Source organism: Stylophora pistillata, chromosome 3 (assembly GCF_964205215.1).
Source record: "Stylophora pistillata chromosome 3, jaStyPist1.2, whole genome shotgun sequence".
NCBI classification, from domain to species: domain Eukaryota; kingdom Metazoa; phylum Cnidaria; class Anthozoa; order Scleractinia; family Pocilloporidae; genus Stylophora; species Stylophora pistillata.
This window is the reverse complement of record NC_142521.1, coordinates 30,062,596-30,082,595: the sequence shown is the minus strand read 5'-3', so window position 1 is coordinate 30,082,595 and position 20,000 is coordinate 30,062,596. Positions and strand designations below refer to the sequence as shown.

Sequence of the window (20,000 nt, the reverse complement as noted above, 5' to 3'; positions counted from 1 at the left end):
CGATAAACATCGTACAAGCATTTCAGGATTGTACGTGATTTAAAACAGAAATTGTTCTTGCAGAAACATCTTGATAAGTGTGATCGGTACTTCATTAAACTTTGTGGAAAATTTTTTCTTTGACGAGAGAGCATTTTACCGTTTGAATCAGCAAATTGTGTAGATCCGGCGATATAATCATTTCAGTTCTTGCCGTATGTGACACCACAAAAGAAGATAAACACCTCAGACTATTTTCACAGTGGCATCCACCGACGCATAATTGTCGCACAGGAGCTTTTTTGCCCTTTTTTGTAAGTTTGAGTGAAAAATCTGTCAACAGGTAACGCATAACAAGTGCAATCGCCAAACTTTTTGCCAATCCTAAAAGAACCGAACGTCCTGCCTCGAATGCCTCCACATTTTGGCAAAACAGTCATGTTTTTATTTGAAACTTTTAACTGTCATGACATGCAAGATATGTCTGGATAAAATTTTAATTGCTCGTCTAGTCTGGCGTGCGATAGCAAGATTTTCCTTGTCCATTTGACCCTTTTTCTTTCGAGAGAAACAAATTTGAGCGTCACTTTTATTCAGATATCTGTGACTCATACCCCAGGTCTGGTTATACTAGGAGCAATTGGAGAACATATGGCGTGAACGAGAAATTCTCCTTCAGTTGCAAGTATAGAGGCCAGCGCAAAAGATCACCGGGAAAAAGGGATCCGTTCCGCCGTAGCAATTGGCGTGATATTTTTCTATTTCTTTTTAGAGTAACGAGGGTTTGTGATTGACATATGAATCAATCAATGAAGTTTTGGTCCAGGAATTTTAGTTTGATGTGAGACAAATATTCTGCAAGCGTCTTTATACAACCTCAGTCTTTTCCGTGGGGAATCCCATTTCGGGGAATTAGCTACGCGCTAATCGTGAATAGTCGAAGGTTTCCCCCACCAAAAACACCTTAAACAAAATGCTTTTTTCATTAAATTTCCACGCAACTCTCATGCACTTTCGCTTTTTTTACTAATAAAATTCGCCTTATGCTGCCTTGGGCGTCACCCCATTACATATCATTTCCCTGTAAACAACCTGCATTTTGACATGCATTCCACACATAGGGGGCAAAGTCCAGATAGGCAAAAGCTCCCTCGTTGTAATGCCCACATGAAAGCCTTAGAAATATGATTCTTTCTCTTCGTTCGAAGTATTTTCTCTTATTCGAAAAACGGAGACCGCGAAATATATTTGATTAAGGTCTCCTGGAGATAAAATGGAGTTTTTCCGCGGTAAAGTGAAAACCCCTCGTGCCGAAGCACTAATTCTCATTTTCATCCGTTATTTGGTCTCGTTACGCCACTGGGAAGACGAAGAGAGCGCGTTGCGTGACGAGACCAAATAACAACTGCGACATATTAAATCCATCTCTCAATAGGGCTCAAAAACACACCATTTATGGTCACTTTCTTTGTTTGAGGGGACTAAGTTTTTTTTGTTAAGAGACCTTAAGCTTGAAGAATCGAGCCTAAGCTGTATACCTCAGCGCGAAATTTTAAATAATCGGTAATTCTTCAAATGACGGATACAATCTGCGCCTTTAGATATTCCACCATACCGCCGATCCACCTTTCCTCGGCTCCATCATTTTTTTGTACAGCAGATAAGCTTACCTCAAAAGCAAAAGCTGTAGACTAGACCTCTAGCCTTGATCACTTAGTAAGCTTATCCGGTGAACAAAAGTTCTATTCTGATTCTTCCCTGAATAGACGAAATTCCTAGATTCCATCCCCAGTTTTGTCTTTGGAAGTTTGACTATAAATCTATATCTCTAAAGTCAACTTGAATGCAATTAATCAATCATTCCTGCCAAGATTAGTATTTTCACATGCCATGTCACCAAACTGACCTGTTGTCGTCGCTGTTGACAGTGATGTTGCTTGTGTGGTGCCAAGTTTAAATCCTGATGGTCCAGGTGCTGGTGACCCTGAAGCAGTCGTAACAGCAGTTGTGCCTATTCCTGAAAGCTTGGCACTCAGAGTGGGAGCTGAAGAGACTGAACTGCTGGCTGTGCTGGGTGCTGCAGTTGTCGCTAATCCAGATAATGACCCTAAAGTTGGTGTTGCTGAAGCACTTGCTGCAGCTGGTGCATTGAAAGAAAACCCAGCACTAGCTGAGGCAGCTACAGTGTCACCTGGTTTGAGGGTGGTTCCAAAAGAAAATCCACTAGTGGTGGTTGTGGCCACAGGGGCCCCAAATGTAGGTGCAGTGCTAGGGTTACTGGTAGATGCTGTTGTAGTGATTACCCCAAAAGACAGTCCTGACTGAGCAGAAGACACAGCACCTCCGAGTGAAAAACCCATTGTTGGAGTCGCTGTTGTAACTGCTTTAGTGTTAGAAGTTCCCAGTGTGAACCCAAGTGGCGCAACACCACCTGTCACCAGTCCACTTTGTTGAGTGCCACTTTGTTGAGGGCCACTTTGTTGAGGGCCACTTTGTTGAGGGCCACCTTGTTGAGCAGCAAATGTTGAGCTTGAGGTCTGACCAAGGCTGAACCCTGTGCTTGTGGTAGCTGGTTTGCTAAAGGCGAGACCCCCAGTGAATGAAGAGGAAGGAGCAGTGGATGTGATGCCCAGTGAGAAGCCCCCTGCTGTGGAGGTGGCTGCTGGTGCAGAGCTGCCGAATGAAAACCCGGAACCTGAAATGAAAGGACAAAACAATATCCCTTTGCAACCTTCATAACATATTTATACTGAGTTGAAAAATACCTCAGGAAACTACAAATTAAAGTTCCACATACACATCCACCTTTCCTCGGCTCCATCATTTTTTTGAATAACTCGAGTTATTCGCAGATTTAGCGGCCCTTTTCGGCAAAAGTCGCTGATTCAAACAGTAAGGTGCTCTCTTTTCAAAGAAAAATATTTTTTCCTCAAAGCCTACATGATGCGTAGATTACGCCTTCTGAGTTTATTTCCTATAAATTGGAAGGGGACTTTTGAAAGTTTGGAAATAAATGCTCTTTTCCTTTTACAAACTGAAAACATCAGTAACTCAAAGTGTCCCACCCATTCGAAAATTAACTCATGCGTAACATGCTCTCCTCATCCTCCTGAGGCCGTGCGTACGCCACGAAATTTGTCTATCGGTTTCCATTATTCGTACCTGCGCTTCACATATCCACGAGTAAAAAGTACTTGTAATGTTGTCACAATCATCACAATTAAATTTTACCAAATTCAAGACTAACCGGTGCAATTCCTGCCATCACCGTGGTATGCATATTTGCAGGTGCAGGTATAACTTCCGTCAGTGTTACTACACAGGGCGTGCACGTGGCAGTCGTTGGCGTGGTTAGCACACTCGTCTATATCTGAACAGTAAAAAAGAATCGAGAGCTTACCAAATTGAAAATAAGTATGTGTCATCTCAGCTTGTGTCATCTCAGGAAATTGTGTAGTTTCGTCGACTGATTGCATGGATTCTGCTAAGAGGCCTATAACAGACAACCTCGTTTTCCCATCTTATTTGAGTCCTGTACAATACTGAAAGCTAGTCTTCAATGTAACATCACGTAAAAAATATTTACCTTTTTCGCAATTTTCTCCCGCGTAACCAGCTTGACACAGGCAAACGTATCTCTTGTCTGTAAATCCACTAAAACAGGTTGCACCATGGACACAGGGATCACTAGAACATGGATTCTAAAGAGATAGAAAAACATTTTAAGTGATGCATAGTCTAGTAAAATCAAAGTGGATAGAAGAGTATTTTATCGTATAAACGGCGGTTTTTAACAAGGATTTCATTTCCAGCCCTGAGAAAAGTTGTAACTACACATATGTAAAATCGCGAAAATTTTTACGTATGTTTGATATCACCAATTAGCTGATAGCACGTCACTCGCCTTTCTCGTCACTCTGTCAATAATAATAATAATAATAATAATAATAATAACAATAATAAAGCATTTATATAGCACTAAGCTCGACTAGTTCTCCGTAGCGCTTTAAAAAATTATAGACTAATTAACATAGCAATTAAATTATAAAAAATCGTCAATAAAAAAGTGTCTTTGAACAAGTATGTTTTAAGGTTCCTCTTGAAAATTGCAACAGATTCAGATGTTTTAAGGGAATATGGCAAATCGTTCCAAAGCTTGGGACCGGCAATGGAGAAGGCACGGTCACCATAGTTCTTTCGAAATGTTCTTGGAACCATCAGGAGCATTTGTGACGAGGAACGCAGTACGCGAGAGCCATAATTCCTTTGATGCAACAGTTCAGCAATATAAGTTGGAGCTAAGCCATGTAGACCTTTATAGACAAGTCGGAGTATTTTGAAGATAATGCGATACTTAACAGGTAGCCAATGAAGTTTCTTTAATGCAGGTGTAATATGTTCCCATTTCTTTGTCAAAGTAATAACTCGCGCAGCAGCGTTCTGTATAGACTGTAGCTTGTTAATCATATAGTCAGGTAGTCCATAGAGAAGGGAATTGCAATTATCCAATTTAGATGTAATATAAGCATGAATCACAATTTCAGCAGTTTCCGGACTGAGATATTTTCGTATCTTACTTATGTTCCTTAGGTGATAGTACGAAGCTTGACAGACTTTTAACTTTCTCATCCATTGTTAGATGTTGATCGAAAAACATTCCTAAATCTTTTGTAGATTGAGCTGGGCTAATCTTTTCATCACCAACTTCAAAAAAAAAACTGAGTACAGGAGATTGACGAAACCTGGAACTGATGAGTAACAATTCGGTTTTATCTTGGTTGAGCTTCAAGCCGTTCAATATCATCCATTGATCAATGTGTTTTACACACAATTCCACTTTAGATTTAACTGTGAATAGTTCATCTTGCGAACTTGACAAGAAAGACACATAAATTTGCGTGTCATCAGCGTATAAATGATATTGTAGACCATAGCTCTTAATAATATCAGCTTTTGGAGAAGTATATAGTACATACAATAATGGGCCCAAAACAGATCCTTGTGGAACGCCATGTACCAATTTGCGTAACGTTGACTTACAGTTTTCAATTTGTACAAACTGTTCACGGTCCATGAGAGAAGACTTAATCCATTGGATTACTTTTCCTTTTACACCAAATCTTTGCTCTAGTCCTGACAACAGTATAGAATGATCTACCGTATCGCAGGCCGCAGATAAGTCTAATAGTAGCAAAACAATAGAATGGTTTGTATCAACAGCGCGTAGGATATCATTCTGCACTTTAACTAAGGCGGTTTCTGTAGAATGGAAAACCTTATAGGCAGATTGGAACATCTCAACCAAGTGGTGCTTCGTTATGTAATCGGTAAGTTGAACCGCCACAGAATTTTCACTGATTTTAGAGACAAGGCTTAGGCTAGATACTGGTCTAAAATTAGCAAACTGGTTGTGATCAGCATCGGGCTTCTTTAGGAGAGGAGAGACAGGAGCAATCTTGAGGGACTTAAGTACAGTAGCTGTATCGATTGACATGTTAACTATCTTCGTAATAACTGGAAATAGCACTTTAACGCATCCTCTAAAGACAATAGATGGGATAGGATCTAGACAGCAAGATTTATTAGAAGATTTGGAGGCGTACTCCACAATGTGCTTTTCTGTTACCTCAAAGAAATTACAGAATGACGTTGAAGTTTCAGTAGGCAGCTCCAAAGTGAGATCATTGCTGATTGCATCTTGTTTAGCTAACAGTGAATGGTGGATTTTTTCAATCTTCTCCGAGAAGAAATTAGCAAATGAATTAGCCAGCGCTGCGTTGTCATGACAGATAGGATACCTCTTGGGAGTTGATTTCTGCAAAAGCTTATTTACGGTAGAAAATAACGCCTTTTGATAAGATGAGTGCTGTTCGATAATAGATGAATAGTAATCAAATTTTAGTCTAGCAATAAGATTAACGACAACATCGCAGTGGTTTACATAACGCAGACGATCAGACGGCAATCTTGTTAGGCGCCACTTTCGTTCTAGGTTCCTTCTAATTCTCTTCTGCTCAGTCACTTCAGGTGTATACCATAGAGCCTTTGGTCGAACTGTAATCCAACGATGTTTTACTGGAGCGTGTTTGTCAATTAGAGAGAGCAGTGTAGTATCATATTTATCGACCAGTGAGCTCAGATCTGTGCATTTTTCATCAGAGAAAGCATCAATAAAGTCAGTGCAAAAACTCTCCATATTCAAAGTGCGTAGATTTCGACTAGTTACCGCTTTTTTCTCGAAGTTAAATTTTTGTAGGCGTAGTTCACAGAGAACAGCATAGTGGTCAGATAGTCCAGGATCCATGATGTTATATGAATTAATTAACAAGTCATGTGATCTTGAAATAACCAAGTCAAGGGTGTGACCATGTATATGCGTATCCTCCATAACATGTTGTCTTAAGTTCGAAGAATCAAGTAAGTCCAGAAACTGTCGGGCATGTTGATTGTCTGGGTCATCAACATGGAAATTAAAGTCACCAGCAATTATAATATGACTAGTAGGCTCAGCATGAACTTGCTCTAGGAGTCGTGAAAAATCTTGGAAAAAAGCTATGTAGTTTGAATCAGGTGGTCGGTAAATAATCAAAAACCTGATGCACTTGATAGATCTAAAACGAAGATCTATTACTTCGAAAGATGGAAAATCATCTGTAAGTATCGAATTTATTCTGAGGTTGGCTTTAAACAGCACGCCTACTCCTCCCCCTCTGCGATGCAATCTTGGAACATGAAGAAATCTAAAGCCAAGAGGGCACATTGTACCGATTTCTAACTCATCATACTTCCCTGGACGAAGCCATGTCTCGGTAAGTGCCAGAATATCGATGTTGTTATCCACAACATAATCCTTGATAGCCACAGCTTTATTTCTGACGGATCTGATGCTAAATAAAACAAATAATGTTTTTTTTGTAGTGTTAGTTTGATTAGGCTTTGTAGTGGCAGTTGACTTACTTGGAACCAGTGAGCGTGAACTGTAATTGTTGATGGAAGGCGCATATTTAGCATCAATGCGTGGAGTAATCCTCACAGGAATTGAGTTATTGTATTCTTGAGTAAAATTAGTATTCATATTCGACGAGTTTGAGGTTGAATTATGAATAGAGTGAAATCTTTGAATATTGGTATATGGTTCAGCAAATAAGTCCATTAAATCTGGTTTTTGGTTGGTTAGCGTAGAGCTAATGTTTCTGTAAGTATATCCATATAAATATATCCATGAGATCTGTAGTCGACTGTTGTACAATAATCGATGCAGAATCAATTGACCGATGAAGCAATCCATGAAAACCAGTAGGACCAGGATTTTTAGAGATATCTTGATGAACGGTTATATCCAAAGGAGGATTATGTCCTGGGATAGCTAAGCTTGTGATTCCATGCTTGGTACCTTTGAATTCAGCTCGTCGTGTTCTATGGAAACCATTTCTTAATGATAGCCTGATAGAAGTTGTACATTCATGATAAATTGCATCAGTAAAAAATTCCTTAAATCCCTTATGAGACTCATTTTCCACAATCAGGTCATAAGAATTATTACGCTCAATGCGAAAATTTGCTCTTAAAAAGTAAGAAAACTGCAGGAAAATCAAACATTGCAGGAGCGCCAAATAAAGCCGACCAGCCATGACGCACCTTCATCTGGACAATGTTTATATGGACCTTTATATGGACAATGTTGATCCGCCGAAAGTGTAAGATTTTGTTTGAGCAACCACGAGATATGTAACAAAATCCACCGATATACCTCTCTTCTTCCCCAATGTTTATTGCGAACTCTCTAAATAAAATAGGTATTACAAAATTCTCGACGTATAGTCACACACCTAATCTTGAACAAACCTTTGATCGTCGTCCCAATGCACTTGTAACAACTCAATATCCTGAAAACTGCTTTTGATGGACAATTCGTATTCAGATATCCAGAGGTTAAAATTCTAGTGTTACCCAAGTGTACTCAATCCTTTCTCTGTGTGCTTTAGACATAGCAAGCGCATGAACAGTCAAGCTGATGAATGACTGGCAATGCGTTCACTATTCTCAATTAAGGATTAACATATCATTCTTTATGTATTAAAGCTTAAATTTTATACCGTAGTAGCCCAGTAGAGAAAGTCCTTTTTTGGTTTGAGATCATCAGGATGTTGGGTGTGGTCAGAGTCACTAAGCTGGCAGATCCTCATGCTGTCGTTTTTTGATAGACCGATGTTCACCGACACACAAGAGCTTTCCTGAAGGCACTGGTGTCTACAATCACCGTTTAGCTCCATTTCCGTGGTTAAGTTAATTTCTTTAATGACGTGATCCTGCAAAGCAAGACCTCCAATCGGCTTCAAAAAATGCAGACTTCGGCAACCAAGAGCTGAAAATAATTTGATTTAAAATGAACAGTGTTATTAAAATTACAGATAAACAAAACAACTATTTGACGGGGAAATATGCGGCACTAATACTCATCCTCGGACATTTCCTGTTTCGAGATGTGAACAGTGAACTTCGAGGAACAGATAATGTCCAGTCATGATTATACGACATATGCGAGCATATTTTCTCACCAAACGGACACCATTGTGGTTATTATCCTCAAAATATTTCGTAACTTGTAGGAAAAAATGTTTACGAACAGGTTGATACCGTTTATTGCATGGGATACTCTCTTTTCAGTGTTCTCTGGTACAACTTTATGGGCAAATAAACATGTCCCCTCTTCTGTAACACTTATTAAATAAAGTTGTTACTTACTTACTTACTTACTATCGAAGTGAGCGTCAGGTTTGGGGAATAGCACTCGAGGTATATCCTCGAATATTCCCAGTTGCAGTCGGGGCTTATTTGGTCGCGTGATTCATTTAAACCTGGCAATACTGCGCGAACAGAAATAGTTGATGGATTATAATAAACAACTATCCACCGAAGTTTTGGAGAATATCCACCGACACTGAGGTAAAAAGTTGTTTAAGCATATATCAAAACAGTGGGATAATATAGCACAAAAAATATAACTTTAACTTATCTATTCCAGCAACGATTATGATATCTTCGGGCGCATTCCCGAGCGAGCTACTTGGAGGTGAATGGCAAAGGATATTCGATGTTTGATCCTTTGGTTTAGTATCTGACTAACACCAATCGGTAAAAAACTGGAGCACGGCTATTGAATTTCTAGCCATCTGATTGGCTGAACTGAGCCACGTTATGGGCTTTTATAACCCTTCCATTAATCTTGGCGCGATTTTATTGGTTAGTTTACGTCACGTGCTGGAAAATCACAGGACAGTTATCACGCAATAACCCCCGTCCGCGTCGATATTTGTCCTCCGATTTTTTCCGTGAAAAAGAAAGATAGTCAACACTAGAGTTTCAAGTTTTCCGTTCTCTTATTTACAGGGAAGGAAACCAAACTGGTTTTTTGTTTTTGCTTGCGATAGCCACGCGCATTCGCCATCAGATCACCACTGGCTTTTTTACTGTGTTTACGAGCAGTTTAATTGCACTTTGAAAATTAATAAGAGGGTTATAAAATAAATAAACACCGTTCTGGCTTGCTGGTATGTCGGCTGATAATGTCCTTGGCTGAGAGATTGTCCTCAAAATTTCATATTTGCCCTTTCATATTTCCCGAATTTTTCGGAAAATCTCTCAGCCGCGGACGTTATCAGCCGACATACCAGCCACCCGAAGGGGTTTATTTACTAAATAATCTACGTGCTCTCAACTCATAACCTAACTTCGACAAATATGGTCAATGAATTCGTCAGCGAAGTCAAAGAAAAGGTGTGTGGGTGACCTGTGAAGCATTACCGGAGAAAATCGTTTTGCTCGAGAGTAAAGAAATAACAAAACTACAATAGAACACGTGACTCCCAGATCATCGAAGAGAAAGACAATAAATTCTATAGGGAAATATTTCAACGTGCGTAACGGAAAATTAGGTCGTTTTTATTTGCTAAATACTTACTATGATTCAGAACTTCTTTCACACGTCCGCGAGAAAACAAACAACTTGCCGAATATGAGATCATCATAACCTCAAATTCGGCAAGCTTGAGCAGAATAATTGATAAATTTTGGCAAAACGCCAAAGACTCAATCCAGATATCCCATCATAGTCAGTAGGCACTATTTTTCTTTTTTACGCAACAACTCAGAGTGTCAAGCGATGAGCACTGGCTGGTTATGTCATGAAATTTTAAAAACAAACAATTTCTGTCGGAAGAGTTTTGCCATATCAAACGAGAGCCCGCTGTCATCGACTGTTATGCTCCGTTTGAGGGTTGACCTTGGTTTTGCTTCTAGTCACTTTTAGTCATGCCGAGGAAACTGGGATACAGGTTCGGCTGGATGGACCACTTAGATACAGATTTTATTTTACCTAAAGTGGTCAGGAAATGGTCGGGAAAAAAAGATTCGTCAAGGTCAGGAAAAGTCTAGGAATTCACTTCAAGTCAGGAAAAAAATTTTTTCCGAGAAGTTAGGGAATTTTTTGTTTGTTAATTCACGTACTTTGCTGGGTTTTTATAGACATGAAATTTAAATAAACTAAATTGGGTTTCGGTGAATAAAAATTTGGCCTTAGTGGGAGCACATGCGCTAAGTGGCTCTTCATCTATCAAATTCAAGATTTAACCGTAACTTAGAAAAGGTACGTAGATAAAAATATTCTGGATTTTCTAAATATTGTTTTGTCAAGCGAGGACTATGAGCTAATTTTCCCTGCATGAGACTTACTAATAGCATAAATGGAGGTCATTACTTGAGCTAATTATGGAATTTGTAAATTTGGTCTAAGAAGTTTTACATTTGTCAAGGAATTCATAAAGCCATGACTGTAGCAACCATGTTGAATATAATTTGGATATATCAACAAAGTTGAAATGGTAAATTAGCCACCGTAATGATTACAAAAGCTGACGTTTCGAGCGTTAGCCCTTCGTCGGAGCGAATAAACGAAGGGCTAACGCTCCGACGAAGGGCTAACGCTCGAAACGACAGCTTTTGTAATCATTACGGTGGCTAATTTACCATTTCAACTTTGTTGATATATGCAAATTATTTCGTTACTCCCACCGACGCAGCCCCAAACAGTTTCTTTCGAAACTGTCAGCCTTTATTCATGTTGAATATACTTCTGTCTCAAAGCTAACTAAAAAACGTTATATGAAATATAAAGTGTTATCATATCACGTAATTTTTTCGGATCACTCTAGACTTTTTGTCTGTTCAAATTTGATAACCATTCAGAACTGATAACAATGACATGAAAACGCGATACATTTGCGTAAACGTTAGAAGACTTTTGAAAAATGTCAATTTACGCACCACGGTTTTGAAATCATTTGAATCACTGATGTAAACGACGATTAAACAGGGTGTACAGCGGTAACCCGCCTGAAAATTTAAAATTGCGGAGTAAAGGGAACTAAAAGGGTCTGGCAACTAGTTTTCAGTACGTGCTCTTCGAACGTGATCGTCGGAGCAAAAAGCATGGACGGTAAGTGTAAGTTTTATTGAAGGATTTTACTTTGAAATGTTGAGTGCCTCATAAATTTAGTTTTTGTCTGGCACACATTGCAGGTTGCATAGAAATCAAATCCTCGGAGAGGTGAGTATCTTACAATTCATGCACAACATTTGAACAATCAACTCAGAACTACAAGCTCGCGGCATTATTCTTATATTCATAGAGTAATTGTACTACAAGGCAATGAAGTTTACCTCCAATATCTTCACCGTTACAACCTAGCAATGTCAATAATGTTGTAAAGCAAACAGCTGAATGACTTTCTCGCCCATTATGGGAATCACTTTCTCTTGGATATGATCAATGCAGTGTAAATATTATTGTAAGCACTAGCATGAATGTGAATTCATACACCTACATTCTTGAAGACATAACTGATGTTTTGTATAGGTAATCACATGATTTCTAGTGCAATTTGGAATAAACAAGCACGAGTAAATTTTTTCAAACACTAACAAAATTGCATGAGCCCGTAGGGCGAGTGCAATTTGTGGTCTTTGAAAAAATTTACAAGTGCTTATTTATTCCAAATTGCACGAGGAAATCATGTGATTATCTATTAATAATATACATGAAAAAATACGAGCTAGTTCCTCATAACTACGCAGGAGAGAAGCGCGCGAAACACGTGCAAAAATAATTTATTCAAACTCTGCAAGTGACACTGACCTTGACATCGACCTTGACATTGACCTTGACATTGACCAATCATTGTGACCAATCAGAATGTCTGGTTTGTTTCTTCCTTTGCACTGAATTAACCCTCTTCTGCACTGAATTAACTCTCTTCTACACTGAATTAACTGAAAACTGCATTCATCTTAACCAATCAGAACTGAGAAATTTTTTCATGTATATTATGAGCTCTTAAATTAAGTGTTATTAAAATTTCTGTCAATATTTGATTTCCCTATTGTTTACATGGAAGTTTATGGGTCGATACAAAGATATGTTCCTGATGTTATTTTGCGGTAAGGTAAGCAGATATCTGCATGTAGTAATTTTAATAACTAGGCTGGTTATTACGTTTCCTGAGGGGCCGTAAGGGGGTTTCACGTGAAACGTGATCGGACTAATTTATTTTCTGTGATCCGTAATCTAAAAGTTTTAAAATTCGTGAACCGTGAATGATATGATTGTCGTGATATGTGAAACAGAGAAATAATTTTCCGATACTCGTGATAACAAACGCGAAAACGACCCTTTTTCTTTCCGTGAACGGCTAGGAAGACCCCACAAAGGAACTCTCCAGGTGATCGCCGTGTCTTTTTTCTTCAGCTTGCGTGACCAAACAATAGGGTTTCGCATGACCCGTTCATCCAAAAATAAAGCTGATGCGACCTTTGACATCAACGATCAGGTCTTCAGATTATTCATTGTCTGACGTCTTGTCTTCATTTCTCACGACCCACAATGTCGAAGAGCGAAGTTAGCGAAGAGCCGTTTCGTGTTTTAGAAGGGGCTGTCTACTTCGTTGATCCCAAATCTCCTGGATCTTTCAGTTTTCTTGGGGGAAAGGAAAGGATCAGAATTCCCCTGAAAAGAGAAAATAATTCCCTTGATGCCCTGAAAAGGCATATCGTTGAACACGCGGGCCTCAAGGCCGAAGCTGAGAAGCGGGGAACAGGGTCATCTATTGATCTTTAGCTGTGCAGACTAGCCAAAGGCGCAGAAGGTAGTAAAGCTTTCTCAATCAATACACAAGCGCAGTGGAACATGAAAAGGCTGCTTTTTGTCGATTCTGCAGTTTTACAAGGTTAGTGTTTTCATCATGAAAATTTGATAAAAGATCATAATTTATGACACGTGTTACTTGAAAGTCACGCGTGAAAGGTATCTGATATCCATACTTTCGTGTTAATTGTTTTAATTCGCGTTCATTTCTTACATCTCTTAGGGTCTGTTTACATGGAGATAGGGTGACCCCCTTAGGAGGGTCACCCTTCTAGAAGGGGCAAAAGATAGCCCCCCTTTACATGCAAAGTCTTGACCCCAGGGCTATTGCGATTATTGAATTTGGCGCCGAGGGAGATAACTGCGCGGTCGCTAAGTACAAAACAACTAAAATGGCGGACAAACGAACTATTTTGGCGGTAAATTCAATTTTCTTGGCGCTTGCCTCTTTGGCTGGGGTTTTTCAGTGCTGTGGGTTCTTGCTGTCGTATCCCCTAATAGAAAAACGCCGACAAGAGCGAATGGCGCTACAGGTAGCCGCCCAGTACAATGTTGCAATGCGACGAATGAGGCATGTACGAAGGAGAGCCATTTTGTCGCCGAGGGAGAATTTGGCGGAATCCTGGTCGCACAGAGCAGTGGTGAAGGACGCTTTTCGTTTTCCCTGTGAATTCTTTGATTTTTCACGTGACAAGCTTTCTTCCATATCTTTCCGGAGTCGAGCGGCTTTCTATGGTACTCTCGTCGACCACTAATTCATAATCATCTATGTCTTTTTTCGAAATGTCGACACTGTTGTCCTCCGACTGTTTCGAACTCTGTTCAAACAATTTGGCCACCACAGAACGGCGAAGATATTCCTCGGGCTTATACGCGCGCGAAGCCGTTACAGAGTTTCGCGGCAATCTGACAGTAAACTGAACCCACAAAAGTTGACCCTTCTAGGAGGGTGACCCCACCTCAAGTGTTTACATGGCAAAAAGTTGGCCCTCGCAGGAGGGTTACCCCACCAAGCAGATAGGGTGACCCTACCTTTCATGTAAACCAAGCCGGAAAATACAATAGGCAAGGGTTACCCTTCTAAGAGGGTGCCCCTTCTAGAAGGGTCACCCTATCTCCATGTAAACAGGCCCTCACAATACTAGAAGTCTAGAAAAGTTTTATTCAGTCCGCCCTACATATTTTCTTTGAAGTTTGCTTAAGAATCGACAATCTTCTCAGAAAGTGAGTCATTGATGAGAGCCGTGCTTTCGGTTAGGGTCGTTAGAGGCGATATTCAACACACCTCCTGAGATATTTCTTGATGATCCTTGATCGCTCGCTTTGCAAAAAGGGCGTGTTGACAATAATGAGAAGACCTGAGAATAGGAACAACCTAGGAAGACTAGGAAGAGAATATTCGGACAGATTTTTTTCTCGATTAAAGGCAACTTAAGTTTAATTTTTATGGACTACGAAAGAGACTGCAGTGGGGTTTAAAACTGCCAAGAAAAAATGACACCAATATAAATGTCAAAGTAGATAGACAAAAGATAAAAAGGACGCAGTCAAAATATTATTATTTGATTAATTAATTTTATTGTCATTATTTTTCTTTAGTCAATGTTCTTAAAAAGGAAATCGTCTTTTCGAAAGATTCCCCGGTGATAAATATCACAGTCGCTGGTGGCGAAGAACAACAAAAGAGCAAAGTCAGCAAACGAAAGCCAAGAGGTGGAAGGAAAAGATCAGCCTCAAAGGTAGAGGACGACCACCTTGTATAGCGCCTAAAACAGGGCGAAAGTGTTGAGCGAAATGAACGACAGACCAAGATGTTGGATGATCTAAATTTGGCTATGTGCGACTAAAAGAAGTCGTTAAGAATTTTTGTTATTATTAACAGCCATGATTTTTCCTAAAATTTTATCATTTTATTACTATGATGGAGACGATGATGATAACGATGATTATTTAAATCGTCTTTAATATATTTAGTGAATTAGCCTTTCAATGTGTTTGTAGCTCTGGCAAGTATGTTCAATAGCAGAGCGGTCAATGAATTTACTATAAGGTGGGGTCGTTGCCAGAAGTTAAAGATTGTACCAACGGACAGGACTCCGTAGACTAAAGCTCGATACTTTAAAAAAAGTACGTAAAATGTTGAGCATTATCCTTCAAGCTTGTCTGCAGAACCATTTCTATTTAAAGCTTCGGAAGTTTCACTTTGAAGTATCATCATCAATTTTACTTTAAAAGAAAACCACTGGAGAAGACCATCCAGAGAACTTCTGTATTGTCAAAGAATAAAGCAGGTGTTTAAAATTCATTGTTTTCTTAAAAAAAGTAAAGATCACTGGAGGTCATATTTTTGTTGCTACGTACAGAACACTTTAATACAGCTTGTCAAAACCGTCGAGACTAGGAAGATAATGCCAAGAAACACAATGCAACAATAGCTGGGATGAAAAGAAATATGGAAGCCTTGCTGAAGAAGAGCGGAAGCCGCGGAGGAGATCAAGAAAGTCAAAGTGATGGAAGTGTAATGTGAAACGTCGGTTCACCTAAAGGAATATCAGCGGGAAATGACAGTGATCGTGATTTAGAGTTAGACAACATGTAAGTGTCTTTCACATTATTTGTAAGATTGTGATATTATACTAACCGATCTGTCACCATCAGCCTAAGTAAAACATTTCTTTTACTTTTCTTTTGTTAAAGATCCTCTGATCTATTTACTTCTCGATGCGGTATCTTAAGGTCTTCTGCAAAACGGCGTATTTAGTTGTTGTTACACCGATAGTCACAAGACAAGATGAATACACATTTAAAATATCAGTTCTAATTGCTAACTTTCAAGATTGAATGATAATATCAGTTATTAAAACTTTTAAGACCTCATTAGCCAAGTGGATCGTGTATTTTTTATACTACCTTGCAATTACAGATTTCAAGACAATTGCCCTGAGGCAGCGGCGTCTGCAAACGAGTTTGGAGACGTGGCACAGTGTGACAGTGACAGAGAGATTGAAGAATTCAACGAGAGACACAAATCTTAAGCGACTGCCTGTCTGCTGCAGAGCAAAGCTGTGAAACCGAATCTGACATTACCAATCACGACACGACTGTCAACAATATTATATATATAGGGTAAGGCGACAAGTCTTTCTCATGTGTAAGTTTATTTTCCGTGAATCGTGAAACTCGAAAATTAATTATCCTGTTCCGTGATTTGCGTTTTTTAATTCCCGTGAACTGTGCGCGTGACCCCCCCCCCCCCCCCCTTACGGCCCCTCTTTCCTAGCTCATTTCTGTTAATCTAAGATATTACCTCCTTGTTACTTATCTGCCAAAAATGCTGTTGAGCAATGCAAGCAACCAACATACCCAAAATCTGCCAAAAGATGCAGATTTCAGGAAGGAAAAGCAAAGAGAGACGTTAGAACAATTGGTAGCCTATCAGGGTAGTAAGCTATGGAACTCTCTTCCCAATAACATAAGACTGCCACACGAATTAAGTCAATTTAAATCCGAAATTTCTGAATTGAAATTCGACCTGTAGAATAAATTTTACTTAGTTTTTATCTTGTTTAGAAATTATATTTTAATATCTTTTGCTTTAGAATTATATTCTGTATTTTATATATAGATAGTATTTAGATAGTTAGTAATTAGTTTAATTTTAAATATTTTAAATTTAGATAATTTAACTTGGAGATATTAGCAGGTATTTGCTATCTTAAATTCAAGTATAAATAAAGTTATTGTCATTGTCATTGTTGTCAGCCATTGCAGAAACGTCGACTTCGAATTCTCGCCTCGGTATACTAGGCTTCGTGGCTTCGCCTGGGCAATAGTTAAATAAAAGCGAGTCGTCTAATTTCGCTGCAAGCGGCGACCTAGCGATAAAATCAGTGTTTGTAAACATCGTTTACTCCGCCATTTTGAATTCTCAGGTGGTTACCGCTGTACACCCGTTCTCCGTTCGCAGTTCGCAGTTCGCCGTTCGCCGTTCCCCGTTCCTCGTTCCTCGTTGCCCGTTACCAGTTTTAGCAACATCCCGATTAAACAACCAAATGGGAAACTGAAGTAATAATTCGTGAACTTTAGTACCAAAATTTTCAAAACGTTCGTGCCCACACGTTTTTAAATATTTGTCATTTAATTCATCCATAGCTGGTTGTTTGGACATGAAAAGGAAACTCCTCCACAATTTGTTGAAATGAAATTTTTTAGTGATAAAAATGAAATAGAGATATTGCCATCTGTCTGCTGAAGTGTCAAAACAACATGAACGAGACGTTTTGATCAAAACTGGACTTTCACATCTCTAAAACACTATGGCCTGGCAATGTAACTAAGCTAATTTGTCTTCAGAAAAGCGCGGTGTCAATGTCATCCATAACTGCATTTCAGTTTTTTACAAGTTTCCAGGAAACAGTGGAATATCTTTCTCTGTTTGTGAAAATTTTGTTTACATTCGAAAACGCTTCCTTCTTCATAGTTCTTCTACATTCGAAAGAAACACATTTCTTTAACTATAATAAATTATGAATGCCAATTCAAAGGCCGAAAGCACTCGGAAATTGCGGGAGACTAACATTTTCGGCATTCGTTTTCATACCTGTTTTCTCCTAAACTTAAGTTCTCAACTTATAAATAAATATTTGTCATCCCTTGCAGGATTGCAGGATTCAATCAATTTTTGTTCTAAATATGTTCGCCTTACGGATAAAGTTGAAGTTTCCTAATAAACTAACTTGAGAGTGTTATAAATATTTTATTTCACCTCGAGCAGCTGGCAAGACATATTCCGTTAAGCCAGAAATTATAGCCGAAGTGTGGAGTTTAATCAAGATTTCCGGTCACAACTTTTTTATTTCTTTATCTATCGTTTTCTCTCACCTCACTGATTTAAAAGTTCTGATGGTTCACTAGTTTAAACACTTCAAGAGCAGATCCCTTTACAGTTCCCTTTGAAATTTGTTCGTGATGAAAATAAATTACAAAGCTTGGATTCGTGCGCTTACGTGTCATACAGCAACAAAGACTTTTTAACCTTAACTGCACTATGGCCTGGCAACGTACCAATGCTAATTTGTCTTCAGAAAGCACGTTCTTCGTTCTTCATAATTTAAAAAAAAGCCACAAACTCAAATTTGTCATCAAATAACAAGTAACCATGTCTTCCCAGCCCGATGAGATGAGAAATTACATTGCTAATACGTTTCTCGAGTTGAGTTGTCAGTCAATTGCCTCTAGAAGTTTGTTCGCAGTAACCGTTCTCACAGTGATTACGGCAAAGACAGAGAATTAAGAACGCGGAGATATAATTTTGCTAAAACAAAACGTCGACATTGTAAAAACCTAGCGCCAAATAAGTAATGCAGGTATTTTCTGGTCCAGAAAATTCTCAGCATCTTTGGATAAGGGCAGGGCTTACCTAATTGTCTCCATGAACATCTTCCATCTGGTGGATATCTAAACGGCTCAAATTATCGCTATCTTTGTCAAATTGCACTCACCTACACCAGCAAAAACCGATGACAATCTGTTTACCATCAAAATGCAAGAGATTAAAGGACAAGTTGTAGTTCCAATCTTGAGAAAAGTCCAAGGACTCATTCTTATGGAAATTCTTGGTGGAGCAGTTTTAACAATATGCAAAACACCACAGCTCCCCACAAGTTTTATATATTTTTCTTAAATGTATCCCTTAAACAGGAAAACTTTTAAATAATTTAACAGGTTTTATAATAAACATAAAAAAACGCGCTTCTGATTGGCTGAAAACGCGTGCATTTTTATCATGTTACACGTGTTACACGTAAAAATTGCACACAGTACACGCTGTCAAAATTTCGCCTGTCTTGACTTCCTGTGATGCTGTAGACTACAAGTAGTCCCCCCTTTTCGACGAGGTCTGTGGCGCGAGTCAAAATGGTGAATAAAATTGATGTTAGCGCGCCGTTTGGAACTCTTGGGGTGACGCCGATGCTCCGCAGGAGCTCCATCAGTGAGGCGCTCGAAAAGAAGAAACTACGGACTAATTACAAATGTAACCCCAGGCAAGAGTTTCACCTTGCACGGCTGAGTGGTTTTCAAGGGTCAAATTTTCATCTCAAGAAAGCGATTCGTTATCTTAATTACCGGTCAATCTTCTCTAAGTAAAGAGGATAATATGTACACCAAATTTATGGAATAAAAATATTGGTCACCATGCTCGTGCATGCTGTGTACACCAAATTTATGCAATAAAACAGAAAGGTAAACATGCTCGTTCCAAAGGCAACTTGCACCTGTTTTCCTTGTACATTACTTGAAAAGACCCAATACCGTATTCTCGAAATGCGCACACTCTTATTTTCCTGACTACGTGATTTTTATACGCAGTTCAGGATGTCCCGTGCAATACTGAAGAATCACCTTTAAGTTTATTCATTGATTTATTCATTCATCAGTTCAACATGGAGGCTCGGAGTTGTCACACGTTACGTCATTGCCGACAGAATAAGTCATGATTACCAAATTTGTCACTACCTTTTTTTCGGAGGTTGGCCTTGTCTTTATCATAACAACTTTGCACTATTGCCATACCCCCCTTGTCAGATCTTTACAAACAAAATGGATGAACAAGTAAATACAGAATAGATCGATCGATCAAAAATTAAATAGACACGTGTTGAAGATGGCGGTATTGTTTACGGAAAGAACAACGCTGATTGACCAATCAGGCAATTCCGTAACACTTAAACTTTCCTAAGGTATTTTGGTAGCCCTGCTCGTTCTATTTTCCTTTTATGTTATAACCTGTGTCTCCAAACATCAGCTGCTTAACCGGCAGATG

At 39.1% G+C, this 20,000-nt stretch overlaps 1 protein-coding gene across 1 annotated transcript; it reads right to left on the bottom strand.

Moving 5' to 3' along the window:
- Window positions 1-3,189: 3,189 nt before the first annotated feature.
- LOC111319546 (protein HEG homolog 1) lies at window positions 3,190-8,378 on the bottom strand. The gene is made up of 3 exons (XM_088755457.1): window positions 8,076-8,378; window positions 3,566-3,680; window positions 3,190-3,349 (listed from the first exon to the last, which is right to left on the bottom strand). The coding sequence occupies exons 1-3, from the start codon at window positions 8,250-8,252 to the stop codon at window positions 3,222-3,224; spliced, it is 420 nt and encodes a 139-aa protein (XP_088611583.1). The 5' UTR covers window positions 8,253-8,378; the 3' UTR covers window positions 3,190-3,221.
- Window positions 8,379-20,000: the final 11,622 nt, after the last annotated feature.

Excerpts from the sequence above, each read along its gene's own strand:
- LOC111319546 (XM_088755457.1), bottom strand. The coding sequence starts at position 8,252 with ATGGAGCTAAACGGTGATTGTAGACACCAGTGCCTTCAGGAAAGCTCT. Across the intron at positions 3,681-8,075 it reads TTCTCTACTGGGCTACTACG|AATCCATGTTCTAGTGATCC; the intron begins GTATAAAATTTA and ends CTATCTCTTTAG. Across the intron at positions 3,350-3,565 it reads GGGAGAAAATTGCGAAAAAG|ATATAGACGAGTGTGCTAAC; the intron begins GTAAATATTTTT and ends TTTACTGTTCAG.